A 12,453-nucleotide genomic window follows, 5' to 3' on the forward strand; every position below is an offset into this window, starting at 1 on the left:
TTGAGTTAGTATGATAAATCCTCGATCATTTCTTCTTTTTCATAATTCGGACAAAAGTAGAGCAGAACAAAGCAGAGCAGAGCATAACAGAATAGAGTCGTACAGATCAGTACAGGGCAGAACAAGACAAAGCAAAACAGGCAGAATAGAGCAGAGCAGGGCAAGGGTCAAGCTGTACAGGGCAGTGCATTTGATGGATGAATAGTAGCGACCGACAGACAGATTGCAGATGAAGTTCTCCCTAGGTGAGAGGGAGTGTTAAATTGGCAACTAGGGCCAAACTTCATGTGGGTCATCTTATTCATGGCTAATAATGTTTTTATTAGATTCCTCTCGTCGAGAGGTGTAGGATTTATCTAAAGATCATCCGATTCATATAAGTATTTATGGAGATATGAATTTATTTTGATTATGGAATTATTATCAAGCCGACCTACAACTCATGTAGGCTTAGAAGCCCAACAGTCGCATCTATTCAAACATCAACAATTGCGTATAAATCAATGTTGTTAAAAGCGCGAGCGGGATTAAATCGGCGGCGGGAATAAAGCGGAAAAAATCGGCAAAAGCGGGAAAAAAGCGGAAAAAAGCGGGAAAAAAGCGTTTGGCACAAAAATATTCATTTTTTTCATTTTTTTTCAATTTTTTTAATATCTAAACCATCTACAACATAAAATAAATACATTGACACATAAATATGATAAAAAAACTAATATATAAGATGTTTAATATCATTTCTAGCGCTAAAATCACACATAACATTGAATCATGTCCTGAATAGTAAGTCCTGAGTCCCAACTCAGGCTCAAAATATCAACAAAAAATATGATAATGTATCTCATCATGTCATAATGTCATATACAATAAAATGAAAGTCTAATCCTATTTATTTCCTCTGCCCCTCTTGCGAGAAAATGTCACAGCTTTCTCTTTCCCTCTAGATGTAGAAGCTGGTGCCTGTGCTGGTGGAAATGGCAGTGGAGTCTGACTTGCTCTAGAAGCTGAAGAACTAGTAGTAGCAGCTACAGGAGGTAGATAGAGACCACGTCCTCTACTGGTGGTAGTGGTAGCCCGGGTAGGCGGTGTCACCTCCTCCTGCTCCTCCTCCTCCACCTGCTCCTCCTCCTGCTCCTGCTCCTCCTCCTCCTCCTCCCCCTCATCCTGCACTAACCAATCATCAGTGGGATCCATGAGAGGCCTCTCGGTCTCAACCCTCCATTCAGCAGTGGTGTCAATCCCATCCAATGAGATGGCATCCATATCAGGTGTCCTCTCTAGTTGCCTCACCCACAATCGAAGATTGTAGCAGACATAGACCATGTCATTAAGTCTATGGGACTCCAACCTGTACAAAGTTCATGAAATAATTATTAATAATTAATATTATAAAAAAAATATTGTTTAATGAATTCAAAAATTTATTTGGAAATTTGCAATATTTTAAATGTTTAAGTGTTAACCTATTGTGCTTCTTGTTGTGTATTTTTTCAAATACACTCCAATTGAGCTCACATCCTGAGGAGCTGCATGTTTGGCTGAGGATGCGTACGGCAAGCTTTTGCAAAAGGGGTACTCTGCCACCATACATCTTCCACCATGCGTCTACAACAAAATTACAAATAAAATTTTAAATAAACATAAGAAAAAAATGGATTTTGAAGAGACAATGAAATTTGAAACAAAGTTACAAAGTACAAACTAAATTTTTTTAAAATACCTGGCATTTTAATCGTCCTATTAGTGACAGCCATCTCAAAGCCAAATGTGCCACCTGACATCTTATATGTCTCAATTTGTTTAGAGATCTCTATACGTTGTTCTGGAGATCTCACCATCTTCTGGACACAGGATAATAATCCATCCATGATCTCAACATCAAAATTAAACCCACATGCATAAGAAAATGCAGGGTTCAGGAAAAGCCCAGCAGCATGAATGGGACGATGGAGTGTGTTGTTCCATCGCTCATCAATCACTTCCCATAGAAGGAGTTGTTTCTGAAACCCATCATCTCCCTTATCATCATAGTAGGACCGAATGGCTTCTTTGGCCCTGTCCATGGCTTCATACAAATAGCCCATTGCGGGCTTCTCACCATCAACCAACCGAAGAACCTTTACCAAAGGTTCAGTAACGGCGCACACCTCCTGCACTCCCGCCCAGAAGTCTTCCTGGTATGAAACTAGTCTGCAGACGGCCTCTCCTTCTGGTTTGCGGCTCATTGACGAAGCACACCACTCCTATGAAAGAAACATTCTCTTCAAATCCCACATAGAATTCAAGAGGGATTGAAGAGATATGAAATTCGTCGCAAACCGTGTAATGACGGGGCGCACCAACTCTTTGTTGTTGGTGCATTTTCTCATCAAGCTAAGCACAGATGTATGATTGTAAATAAATTTTGTGATGCTTTTTGATGAGTCAACAATATCTTTGACAAAGGGAATTTTCCCTATGTCCTCTAAAATCAAATCAATACAATGGGCAGCACAAGGTGTCCAAAATAAAGTAGGATGCCTGTCCATAAGCATTCTACCAGCAGCAACATAATTTGCAGCATTGTCCGTTATGACTTGGACAACATTTTCTGCACCCACCTCCAAAATAAACACATCCAGCAAATCACATAAAGTTCTTGCATCTTTGATTTGATGAGTTGCATCAATAGATTTGATAAACATAGTCCCCTTGGGACAACTAACCAAGAAGTTTATAAGGGTTCTCCCCTTTTGGTCAGTCCAACCGTCTGACATAATAGTGCATCCTGTTTGTGCCCATGATGCCCTAAAATCCTCCAATCTTTGGGTGCAGTCACGCTTTTCATCTTGAAGAATCCGGCCTCTGAGATCATGATAAGAAGGGATTTTGTACCCCGGGCCAACACTGGCAATAACATCAACAACAGGTTGGAAAAATGGATTATTCCTTACAATGCTGAAAGGAATATCACTCCAGAGGAGAAATTTTGCCATCAACCTATCAGCTTGTTCTTTTTCAGTTATTTTTAGCATTGAACCGATAGTTGGTTGTGAACCAGGTGTGGTTCGAGAAACAAAAAATGATGATGTAGCTACCGGATTAACTGACGCTGCAGTAGAACCAGTGCCACTTGGCCCACTTCCTTCAGCTGACCTTTTTAGTTGCCTTTTGAGTTCTTCTTTCGCCTCTCTAGCGTGCTCTAATTCTCCCAATGCTCTCATGGCTCTTTGGATAAGTTCAGCATTTGTATTTATACAGGGCCCCACATCATGTCCAGGGATTTGTGCAAGGTGATACTTCAACCTGTACACCCCCCCGCGTATCTCCTTTCCACACAACTTGCAATACAAGTTTTGTCTATCATTCGGAGCTTTAGGTTCACCATATTCCCAGAAAGGATCCAATTTCCTTGGCATGTTTGTTTTTGAATTTTGAATTTGCAAACCTATGGAAAAATAAGGATTAGGAAATAGGAATTTAGGATTACAAATTACAATTTAGCATTTACAAAATTACAAAATACAAATTTCCAAAATCCAAAGTTCCAAACCCAAGTTACCCAACCAAATGGCAAATGCCAAAAAACAATGAAAAAACATAAACAATGTTTAAAAAAAATGAAAAAAAAAAAAATTGGTTCCCATACTCATACCAAGTTACCCATCCCAAATCAATGAAAAAATACAAAAAATTCTTTAAAAACAAAAGGAAAATGGTGCCCATATGAAATTTGCCAACCAAAAACAATGAAAAACAAAGTTTTTAAACAAGGAAAACAAAAAAAAATTAATCTACATACCGTTTTTATGGAGAAATTTGTGATCTCCTCTTGAAATTCTCCAACAAGCACTTGGATTTGCTTCCAAACCCTTCAGCTCCTCTCTCCCAACACTTCTCCTCCTCCAACGCGCGCCCACAGTCAGAAATGACATTAAAAAAATCGCATTTCGTTATTATAACCCGCTGCCCCGCGCCTCGCCGCTTTTTTACGAAAAAGTCGCGCTTTTTTTTCGAAAAAAGCGCGTTTTTTTTTGGAAAAAAAGCGGTATAAAAAAAGGCCGCTTTTTACCGATAAAACGCGGGTTTAAATCGGCGTTTGGAAAAAATCGCGCTTTTTTGAAAAAAGCGCGATTTAAACGCGCTTTTAACAACACTGGTATAAATACAGGAGGAATTTTCCTCATTTGCACTCACTCATCTCATCACATCTCTCTCTCTACTACGCAAAAAAGAGTCTCTTCTCTACTGTGCAGAAAAGGGTCTCTCCATCACACATGTGGAGCCGGAAGCTGCTGAAACTGAAGCTGCAACTGCAGAAGTAAAGTTTGACCTGTGTGGACCAAAAGATCTCCTCATCAGAATTTCACTGTAGGTTCATCTGAACCTCCTCTGAAAGCCGCAACTTTTGGTGGTGGAATCAAGTCAATCCGACGGACGGTTTGCAAGATATAGATTGCCCTAGTTTGAAGGAAGCTGCTAAAACTGAAGCTACAACTGTAGAAGTGAAATTTGACTTGCGTGGACTAGAAGATCTCCTCATCTGAACTGCGCTGTAGGGTCATCTGAACCTCCTCTGGAAGCTGCAACTTTTGGTGGTGGAATGAAGTCGATCTGACGGTCGGTTTGTGAGATATCGTCTGCCCTAGTTTGATGATGAAGCTGCTAACGCTGATGCTGCTGATATAGGGTTTGCTACTGCTGATATAAATCAAATTTATTGTACTATTTCTCTCTGCTGAATTATTGAAGATAACAGAAGATTTGATCAAAGGGTTTCCCCACACATTGTGGGGTTTGTCCCTGGCTAGCCGCCACATCTTGTGTCTCTTGTCTTGGCTTGTTTTCTGTCAATTGTTTAACGTTCTATCTGCACTTTACTTTATGTACATGTGATTGCTAATTTGTGGAATATAATAAGAAAAAGAAGTAATCTGTTATAAGCATAGAACATACCATAACTTAACAATCATCTTTCATTTTACATTGGATTGTGGTCTCTAAGCCATGCTAGAGAGTTGCACCATACTATGTTTGAAGTGACTGGAAATGGCCCCTACGTTCATGGACAACATAGTCCATCCATGTAATTTTCTTTGTTTCTGCAGATGATACATTCATCTAGAACTACTTTCTCTTGATTCCATGCATCTGGACTCTGGACTCTGTTCTGCCTAGGATAACTTTGTGGTTGTGACACGGTTTACTCAGGAACAAACTGAAACTGGGACACACCGCAGAGTCCTTATTTTAATTATCAAACTGTTTTGTCAGATATAGAACATAAAGATCAAGACCATCTGATTCTAAGTCTCATTTTGGAATGGCATTTTTCAGCTGCAATAGGGGAAGGGGTTCATTATCTATTTGGATGGCCAGCTAGCATGCGTTCATATGATTGTAAGTTGTAATCCACATATTTATCATATTGATAGAATCTTTTTATATTGTATGGAAGCTGTCTTTTGACTGTTATCTGCAGGATGCAACATCCTGTCTGCTTCTTGTTGGTGACTTCAATACCTCATTTTTGCTTTCCGGATGACTGTCATCAGAACTTGCTTATAATGTGGATTTGCATGTGTAATGTGCAGTGGAGGTGGTTGCATGGATCAGAGATGCTGAGGTTCTTCTGGCAATTGCTCTCCTTCCTAGGTATGCCACTCACTTGTATCATAGCTAAAGAAAATGTTATACCTTTATTCAAATGAAAGTAAGGTTCACAGTACTAGAAAAATGTCTTTGTGTTGTTGACTTTGATTCCCTTGCTTACAACTTTTCTAACATCATTTGCTGCTTATCGGTATAGTTGGAACGAGAGAAAGCAGGAAGTTTTCCGTTTCTCCTGTGTCCAGGACTCTTCTTCTACTGTTCCAGATCTGTTCAATCCTTCATTTGAGATAAGAGCAAATGCAGAACACGGAGAAACAAAAGTAAGGCCACGACCAAGCCGCATAGACTCTCAGGTAATTACTACTGAACCCTTATAACCTTTATAATACGTGGGTTAGCAATTCTTGTCAACTCTTCATTTAGTTGTTAAATATAATAATGAAATGGGCATATTCCTTTTGCCTTCGTCTTTTCCATTCTTACAGCTTTATGCTAAACGGTTGTATAGGAAAGTGCTAGTGGAGACATCACTGAAACCCAGGTTAGGATGCTTTAATTTCTGACCAGATCATTTTCTACATCGTAGATCTGTTTCCATTAAATATGTGAGTGCAAAATCTGAGCTTCTTGAGAGATACTTTAGCCAATCTTGGAAATCTGTAACCTGGTTGTTCTGCAGAATAGAGTTTAAGATATTTTTTGTGTTTTGTTTTTCGCTTTTGTTTTACTTCAAATGTTTATAGGTTCTATCTATTTGATTCTATCTTAGCTGTCCAAATGCTATCACATTGTCACTTGTTTGATGGAGTAAAATATTCCAGCCTCCTTGTCTCTCTTATGATCTTGTCTTTGTGTCTTCTCTTTCAAGATTAGACATTTGTTGAAACTTGAGATACACAGATTTTATTTTTTTGTTGTGGCTCTGTCTATTTGTTACACGTGTTTAAACTTTACTGTAGGTCATTTACATCACTTTTGTTACCTTTGAAGTTTGCTCCTGTAACATCTAGGTTGTTGCCCCTAGACTTTTACAGGATGAGTTCTCTGTTACAGAATATATCTTGTGAGTTTTGAACCTTTCCATTGTAATGAAATTAGAGGTATTCTACCACTTGACCTGAACTTCATGTTGGAAAAAGTAACTATGTTCGGACTTAAATAATGTACTTGAGTCATTATGTAATGTACTTGTCAAAAGAATAAAGAAAAGAATTATTATTATTATTATTGTGACTTATTAAAGCATGGGTTTCATGCTTGGGTCACCATGTTTTAGGTCAAAGTCCCCATTGAGGACTTCTAGGATTTATTTTGAGTCTATAGAATTATTGTACATTTAAAGAGACCCTTCTTGGGCTTTTGAATCATGTAAAAAGGTTTAGTATTGAGTAAAATATGAATTATGGAACCTCCACACCATGTCGGCCTAAGGGAAGATCAAGTTGGCCTAAGACCCTATTCGACCCCACAAGAAGCCTATAAAAGGAAGGACATTGAATTCATTTGGAGCATCACTTCTCATCAAGTTTGAATTCTCTCTACTGGGCAGAAGTGCGAAAATCTGTTTGCTGTTAGAAGTGCGAAGTGGGTAGTTGGGAAAGTCTGTTGCCGAGAAGCCGAAGTGAATGTGAGTTTGGGTGAGTCTAAGGATTCAAGGAAAATCGAAATTTTGGTGGTGATCTCTCTCTGTTTCATGCTCTGGATTGGGAGATCGAAGTCTTCCAAGTTGGACTGTTGCCGGAAGCTGTTAGCTACTGCAAGTTGCTGCATAGTCGAAGTCGCTGGGAAGAGGTCAATCTTCTAGAGGTTGACTTGGTGTGGAGGGAAGGTCTGGTCAAGGTCTAGGGTGAAGAGTCTCAAAGAATACTATTGAAAGGAAGAATTACTTTGACTGGGTTTTCCCCTCGAGGGGGGTTTTGCCTTGGCATGTGCCTACATCTTGTGTTCATTGTTTTATGTGTTGCTGCATTTGGTAATTGGTTGATGAACTAAAGAAAGAAGATATAAAGAATCGTAATAATAAGAAACATCACAAGTAATTATTAAGATTGAGAAAATCTTTATTGCCTTTCTGATTTTCCAACATGGTATCAGAGCTTTGATAAAGAGGGAAGAAAAAGGCGGATCCATTCATAGGCACTATCACAGGGAAGGAGTCTATTATATTTGAAGAGGATGTCTAACTCTATCAAGGGTGAGAACAAACTTGAAGGAGCATCTAACTTCAGATCCTGGAAGAAGAGGATTGACCTAATCCTCGAGAAGAACAAGGTGCTAGACTTGGTTAAAGGAAATGTAAAGAAGCCTACCGAAGAAGCCAGTGTTGCCGACAAAGTGAAATTCAGGGATCTAGAATTGGTGGCTATGACTCTAACGGTAGAAGGGATAAAAGACAATCTTGTCCCATTCATAGCTAACATCGATCATGCTCAGGAGATGTATGAAGCCTTGTCGAAACTGTTCATTATCAAGAACATTGGTCAAGTAGCAAGTTTGAAGAATGAGGAAAGGAATATGAAGATGACTAAAGAAGATACTGTGGCAACCTTCTTTGTGAAGATAGCTAGACTCAAGGATGATCTTTTAGCCATCAATGAGATTATTCTGGACAAAGAATTGGTGATCACTGCTATATTAGGACTGCCACCCTCTTGGGGTGAACTTGCTTCAGGTCTCAATAGTTGGAAGGTAGCTCCCAGCTTTGAAGAATTATGGACCGCATGTAATCAAGAAGAATTAAGGATCTCAATGGTTGCCAATCCTGAAGAAGTATCAAATTCTTATGTTGCTCATCATAAAGGAAAGAGATCGAAGGGACGAAGGAAGAAAGATGACATGTCTAAGATAGAGTGCTATCAATGTCATAAGAAAGGTCACTACAAGAGTGACTTCCCCGAGAATCCAAAGAATAAGAAGAGAGGAAGAGATGAAGCCAACTTTGCTGAAGAAGGAGACTCAAAGAAAGTCAAGCCTAAAGAATCTGACATTAGGGACTTACACTATTAAGTCATTTGCTTTACATAACTTGTTTTATATGTTTTATAATTTATAGGTTTTTAACATATCTTTGGAAAAGACACTTTTGTATTACTTTAAGTTTGTAGGTTTCCCTCAAGCTTTGGAGGGAGCTCTCAACAACTCTCAAAGATAAGTATCTCATGTCTTTTCAGTTTTGGGTTCATGTACTCATTTAGTTTTGATTATATTAAATACTAATCACCTCTCTTCCTCTGTTGTCTTGATTAGGAAAACATCTGCAAGAAGGAGGATCTCTCAAGACAAGGTTAGTCAAGAAACAAAGGTATGCTTTAAATGCATTGAAAGGATTTCCGATTTATTCATTTTGTGATCTATTACTAACTTTGCTATGTCTAAGCTATTGAATCTTAGTGATTCTTGTTTGGGTGATTCATCTCTTGATAAATCTACCCATCCCACTCATATTCTTGATTGACTATGTTAGTATGTAGAACCCTAGACAGGTTTTGGAAAACCCTAACCGAAGGGTATGCTAATGTGAATGTCTGAAATCCTAAGCTGCTTGGGGTGATTGTGATATGCTAGTTAAAGCTTTATTGATGATGTTATGTTTGGGTTTTTGGTATGATTAGGAAATCCTAACTTGTTAGTGTTGAATGATGAGGTCTAAAATCCCGAACCTTCGAAGTTTTGGTAATGTTGGGTTTGCTATGATTCTACATTGGAACCCTAGCTCATTAGGGTTTGGTGGAATGTGTGATTCTACACTGGAACCCTAGCTCATGTGGTTTGGTGGAATGCGTGAGCAAGACCCTTATATTGTCTTAGAAATGTTTCCTTTGGTATGTGTGTGTTTGTCTGATCAAACCTTAAGTATATTCAAGATGCTTGTGTGTCTAAGTCTTGATGATGTTTGTGAAGTTGGGTTTGACTAACACATGATTGAAATATGTTTGCATGATGATGAAATCTAGGCATATATATATATGTCCTTTTGGTTGAAGTCCTAGGTTGGTCTAGGTCAAGATGTATTAATGTTTTTGGACATATGATATGCTTATGCATGGTTATGAATTCCTAGATATGTGTGTTGACCTAGTTATTGATGGTCATAAGTCTTAGGACTTAATGGAAGTCCTTGTTTTAGGATTTAATGGAAGTCCTTGTCTGAGATTCTAGGATGATGATATTTGGAAATCTAAGGTTGTTGTGGCTAAACCTTAGAGAAGTTAAAATATGTGTGATATAAAAATCTGAAATCTATTAAATTATTGTTGGAAAAATGAAAATCTAGGGTTTGGCAGTTAAATCCTAGTAGTAACATTGTTTATTGTATGCAACAATCTGAAATCTCTGCATGTAATGACTGTTGAGTTTGTGAAAATGGAATTCTAAGGTTTTGGAGTTGAAGCTTAGTCCAAAAAGAAATCTCTGATATATGATGAATTGAGATTTGTGAAAATTTGTTGAAATTTGAATTTTTGGTTAACTCTGGTGATTGCTTTGAAATCTAGGGTTTGAAACTAACCCTAGTGATAGCTGGTCATGTTAGTGACTGTTTGATAGGGGTTGGAACTAACCCTAGTGGAAGCTGGTCAAGTTAATGACTAAGCTGTGATTGACTTTGATGAATCTGTTTGTATGAAATCTAGGATTTGTATGAATCCCTAGTGAGAAGTCTAACATATATGTTTTGAAAGGTTGTTAAACACTTTGAAAATCTATATTTGTGTGAATGGTTTCTAGGGTTTGTTATATGTTGTAGTAAGGTATGTCATACCTTTGGAAGACTTATTGAAACCCTAGATGGAATGAATGTTGTTATGAAATAGTCTAGGGTGTATAAAGTCCCTAGCAAGATGTTGAAGAGTATATGTCTCTTGTTTGGGTATCTGATATGAATAAAGTTGAAATGCTTTCGTGATTTTGATATGGCTAACATCATGCTTCTATAGTTTTGGTTGTACTTGCTATTGAAGTTGTGCAGGTACACAATCTTCAACTTGGTGAAGATGCTCATTGATGTGATAAGCATGATGGGGATAATGATAACTCTGATGAAATGGTTGGAAGCCACGAAAGATTCTCCGATGTCGAAAAGAAGAAGTTGATCTCCTGGAGGAAGCATGAATATAAGAGATCTCCCTAAGATTAAGAGGGAGTCCAGATAAAGAGGTGCTTCCTAGTTGAGAGGGAGTGACATATATGGTTCTCTGCTTCATGTGTCATGCACTAGACCAGGACTAACAATCGTAAGTCTGAGTGAAGGCCATGAACAGGAAAAGGAAATTGGAGAATGCATTTTGAAGTGTTACTGAAAGAAGGAAAGCAGATTATGATTGAAGAATATGTTGCTGCATATGAAGTAGGAAGAAAAATGTATGATTGAGGAATCTTCTGTCAAAGATTCGGTTGATAGTCCTACTATGGAAAGTTGAGAAGCAACATCTGTTGCTTGGAAGACCCCAGAGGTTTGTATTTGATTATGTACATGTGAAAGTATATTATTGATTGGGGTTGTGTTTGTACAGGTGAATCTCTTGAAGGATTTGATAGCATGCTGGTTACCAATCAGTTTGATTGGGAGAGATTGGTCATTCTTGATTTGCTGGATCAATGGGTGTTGAGGCTTTGCGAGTGAAGCATTGCCTGGGGAGAACATGAATTGGGAGTCAACATGATCTCAAGGTAACAATGTAGTTTCGGTGATGTCAAAATCACAAATGTCATGGAGCTAGAAGGCCTCCAAGGAAGTCTTGACAAAAGGACACTAGTGATGGGCAACTCAAGCAAAGGAAGTACCAAGGTGAAGATCTCCTCTTCACATGCCAAGTAAGTATCTTTCATGTTCAACCAATTTTTTGGTTTAATAATTTTCCTTTGCAAGGAAATAGAAATACCAGAGGATAGTCATAGTCCTCATGAAAAAGGTCCTTGCATAGAATAAGGAGGATTGTCATAATCCTCATAGAAAAGAGAAGTCATTGATGTCTATGGAAAGGTCTCTAAAGGTCAAGCAGTGCTTGAATGCATCAAGAGACTCATAGGAATCATATGAAATCACTCAAAGGTCCTCACATGCCAAAAGAGGAGACATAAAGAGAGATATATGAAATACTAGAAGATATATTCTCTGAAATTGTAGTAAAGAAGGTCACATCATTTAGAACTACACAAAAGATTGGTCCTCAAGCAAAGCAAGATAGAATAAGTATAGCTAAGATTCAATGCTATAAAAAGATTTTGGAAGCTCATATCACTGAAAGATGGAGGAAGCTGAAGAAAAGGGCCAAGGAAAGAGGGAGTAACAAATCTCTCCTATGAGTAAGATAGTATCCCTCACAAAAGGGTCCTATCATAAGCTCCTAAATCTTGTGCTATAAGATATGACAATGATAATAAGATGCATCATGGCATCATGGAAGCATTAGAAACAAGAGCTTGTGACAACACCATGGGAATCATGAAGGACAAAATCCATGGCAGACAAACATGTATGATATAGCTCTTGGGAACCTCAGTGGACATTGAAGGAAAGGAAGAAGTCATCTAAGACAAGGTTCATCATACATCAAGTCAAAAAGGAAACATCTGCCAGTTGGGGATATACATGTTGAAGGAAATGAAACTAGGTTCGGTCTTCATAAATGTACTTTTGATATTTGTACTTATTCAAGAAAATAAATATTATTTTTATAATATATGTCAATGAGTTTCTTGCTCATTGAAATAGGTCTAGCACATGTTAAGTGCTATAAGTGAGTCAAGGAGTCAAAAGAAAATGTTGAAGACCTTAAGGGCATGTTACACCATGTATATAATTGTATTAGAGTCAAAAGGAATACCTCCAAGCAAAGTCAAAGTCACATCCTTGCAATGAAATCC

General features: G+C 38.2%; 1 protein-coding gene across 5 annotated transcripts in view; it reads left to right on the forward strand.

The window, feature by feature from the left end:
• The window catches only part of LOC149165308 (uncharacterized), a 427,682-nt gene that overhangs the window by 136,206 nt on the left and 279,023 nt on the right, over positions 1-12,453 (forward strand). For all 5 annotated transcript variants that reach the window (XM_089431106.1, XM_089431110.1, XM_089431109.1 and 2 more), the window contains exons 6-9: positions 5,314-5,376; positions 5,571-5,631; positions 5,786-5,942; positions 6,075-6,130. In XM_089431106.1, coding sequence (XP_089287232.1) covers positions 5,314-5,376; positions 5,571-5,631; positions 5,786-5,942; positions 6,075-6,130 — 337 coding nt within the window. The remainder of the gene's footprint in view (positions 1-5,313; positions 5,377-5,570; positions 5,632-5,785; positions 5,943-6,074; positions 6,131-12,453) is intronic.

Source organism: Pinus tabuliformis, chromosome 5_1 (assembly GCF_031772625.1).
Source record: "Pinus tabuliformis cultivar Carrire ecotype Pingquan chromosome 5_1, CPIR1, whole genome shotgun sequence".
In the NCBI taxonomy this organism is placed as follows: Eukaryota; Viridiplantae; Streptophyta; class Pinopsida; order Pinales; family Pinaceae; genus Pinus; species Pinus tabuliformis.